General features: G+C 55.9%; 1 protein-coding gene across 1 annotated transcript; it reads right to left on the bottom strand.

Moving 5' to 3' along the window:
* Positions 1 to 889: 889 nt before the first annotated feature.
* On the bottom strand, positions 890 to 1591 carry LOC144277352 (oligodendrocyte transcription factor 3-like). Its single transcript, XM_077838095.1, has one exon. The coding sequence runs from the start codon at positions 1589 to 1591 to the stop codon at positions 890 to 892; it is 702 nt and encodes a 233-aa protein (XP_077694221.1).
* Between the last annotated feature and the right edge of the window lie 1575 nt (positions 1592 to 3166).

Below are 3166 nucleotides of genomic sequence, written 5' to 3' on the forward strand. Positions count from 1 at the left end.
TTGTCTGAGTGCTTGAAAAAATGCACCTTAGAATGGAAACTCTTCTTGGCAGGGAATCTGTTCTTTGCATGGCACATTTACAATGAAATATAAACAATAAAAAATTATCAACAAGTAGTAATTCTTCAAGATTAGCTAAAGTGGGAGCGGAGGTGCTTGGATATCTGTCAGATTCATTTGCCCTGTATTGGATCTTAGGTTTATTTTAACAGCTGTTATAAGCAATCATGGAGTTAAAGCATTTAGTAGAACCTTCAGGACTGCTTAAATGAAATCTAATATAAATTCCCAAGGCTTCTATATGGGAAACTTGGGCTAATTGGTTTCACTTTCTTCCAAACCCTTCAGCTCTTTTTCTCTCCTAGCCTAGCCTATCCCCCCCCCCCCCCCATTCTTCTCTCTCTCTCTCTGAAACATTTTCTCTAAGTTCTCCCAGCCCAAATGAAACTCTTAAGGAACTTTCAAAATAGGAGACCGGTTTGCCAAATCCATTGACTAAGATGACTATATTTATTATCAGTAAAGATGAAAATTCCAGGTACGTTGCATCACTGGTACGTTGCATTTACTGAAGAAAGGCAAAGCTACGTGTCACAGCTGAATGGCCACCTCAGTCAAGCTCTTCTCTCACCAGCCTTGGGAACTGTCTTAGGGTTCCTGCTCCCTGCAGGTTTGGATACAGAGCGTGTCGCAGAGTCTTGAGGGGATAAGTGTCAGTTACATGATCAGGAGGAGACTGGCGAGGTTTGTAAATGGAAGGGCACCGATAGCGCTATCCCATCCCCCCCCCGCCCAAGGACTCTCCTTGTCAGAGCAGTGCCCCTTCTGCGGCGCTGACCCTACTAACGCCTTGGCGTTGGGTCTCTGCGGCCAGGGTAAGCCTCCGGCGTTACTTGCTTGCCCGGAGGCAGGACGGGGCGGCGGCCGTCCTTGGCAGCTCCTGGGGTGCGGCCTGGCACACGGAGCAGAGGCAGGGCAAGCCGGAGTAGTGTCTGTAAAAGGGGCCCAGGGGCCCCGCTGCCGTGCGGTGAGTCTCTTGCGGAGCCGGTCGGCAGCCCGGGTACCCAGCTGCGGCTGCCAGGGAGCAGGCGGCGGGGGGCAGGCTCTGCGCCCCGGCGGCGGGGTGCATGGGGCGGGCCTGCGGGAGCGGGTGGCTGCGGGGCCCGGCGTGGAGCTCGCTCAGCAGCCGCCTCATCTCCTGCAGGGAGCTGCTCAGCGTGAGGATGTAGTTGCGGGCCAGCAGCAAGGTGGCGATCTTGGAGAGCTTGCGCACCGCCGGCCCCTGCGAGTAGGGCATCACCTCCCGCAGCCCGTCCAGCGCCTGGTTCAGGTCGTGCATCCGCCGGCGCTCGCGGCTGTTCACCTTGAGCCGCTGCTCCTGCTGCTGCTCGCCCGACTGCTCCTGCCTGCTGGCCCGGGGCTTCCCCCCGGCCGGGCCGCTGGGGCTGGGCTCCCCGGGCCGCCGCTGGGGGGCCCCTGGCTCCCGGCAGAGGGCTTCGAACACTCGGCTGGGCGGGAGCTCGGGGCTGCCGGCTTCCTCCAGCTCTGGGGACGATGCTCGGCTGGATGTGGAGGCCACATCGGAATCCATGGAGCAGCCAGACGTGCCCGCTGCTTCCCCCCCGCCAGCGGCTCCGGGGTGGGGCTCCCCGCTGCTGGGGCAGCTGCTGCCCGGCGCAGTCACAAGGGGCCCGGGTGCACTGGGTCGGAGGCAAACTTCCCCGCCGCCCCCCGTCCCCCTTGTTGGCTGGGCGAGTGTAGCGGGCTCACCGCAGGGCCGGTTATTTATACAGCCCCCGTCACAAAGGGAACAATGGCGCCCAATCACCAAAGAGATTCTTCCCCTAATGCGGCTACCGGGCCGCCACTTTCCCCAGTCGCCACCCGTGGCTGCTGGACTCTCTGCGGCGGAGGGGTCTGATCAGCCCGGAGCGTGCAGCCGGGCAGAACGCGACCAGCTGCAGCGAGATCTCTGCCCGTTGTCCTCCTCCGGCTGTGTGGACCCTGCGAAACCCCTGGCTCGCTCACACACACGTTCCCCTCCACCCATGGACACAGTGGGCCACAGCGGGATTTGGCCCAGAGTCTCTGCATCAGGGCCTGGAAGGTCCAGAAAATGCTTGTGTCAAGGGGAGCAGGGATAGGGCAAGGGGCAGATTGAGAGCTCACAAAGTGTCTGGGGAAGGCATGGTGGGCATAGGACGAGGGTATCTTGGTCCTGAAACATGAGCCAGAGCCTCAGAGGGTGGGTGCAGTCCCATTGACTTCAGGGAGGTAGGGCACTTTGCCCCAGCTGGGGACCTGGCCCACTGTTTGCTGGGAAAGCAAAGCTAGGGATCATCATGGTTTCCTCTAAACTGCACATTTCTTCACCCCAAAGAGGATAAGGCTGCTCCTGAAGAGGATGGCTGTGCCAGGGTCAGGAAAGAGAAGGCATCCTGCAACTGGGTCTGTCACACTGCCCCATGGTGTCCTCATTTGTTATAAAAGAGACAAGGTGTGTGAGCTGATATCTTTTATTGGAGAAAATGGAAGCAACTCTAATGGCCCAGTGCTCATTCCCTTATGTTTTGCCACTGTTCCTCTGGAAGCCAGAGTGAAACTTCCAGGCACTGAAAACAGAATAATTTGAGTGGTGGTTTCCTCAGCTGTGGAATTAATTGCCACAAGAGATCAGAATGAGCCCTCACTTGACTCATTTCATGGCTGTGCCAGGGTCAGGAAAGAGAAGGCATCCTGCAACTGGGTCTGTCACACTGCCCCATGGTGTCCTCATTTGTTATAAAAGACACAAGGTGTGTGAGCTGATATCTTTTATTGGAGCAACTTCTGTTGGCGAAAGAGACAAGCTTTCAAGCTACATAGAGCTAGAGAGCTCTGCTTCCGGCCTGTGAAAGATAAGCAGTGTCACAATTAAATACAAGGTGGAACAGATTGTTAAGCATATGAAGTTAATACATATTGCAAGAGACCAGGCCAAATGCAATGGGAAGGTAACAATCGCTTAACAACCTGGTCCACCTTGTATTTACCTGTGACACTCTGATTACCTTTCCCAGACCTAAAGACAAGCTCTGTGTAGATCAAAAGCGGGTCTCTTTTACCAGCAGAAATTGGTCTGATAAATGATACTACCTCACCCACCTTGTCTCTGGGACCAACAGAG

The sequence above is a fragment of the Eretmochelys imbricata genome, chromosome 19 (assembly GCF_965152235.1).
Source record: "Eretmochelys imbricata isolate rEreImb1 chromosome 19, rEreImb1.hap1, whole genome shotgun sequence".
NCBI classification, from domain to species: Eukaryota; Metazoa; Chordata; order Testudines; family Cheloniidae; genus Eretmochelys; species Eretmochelys imbricata.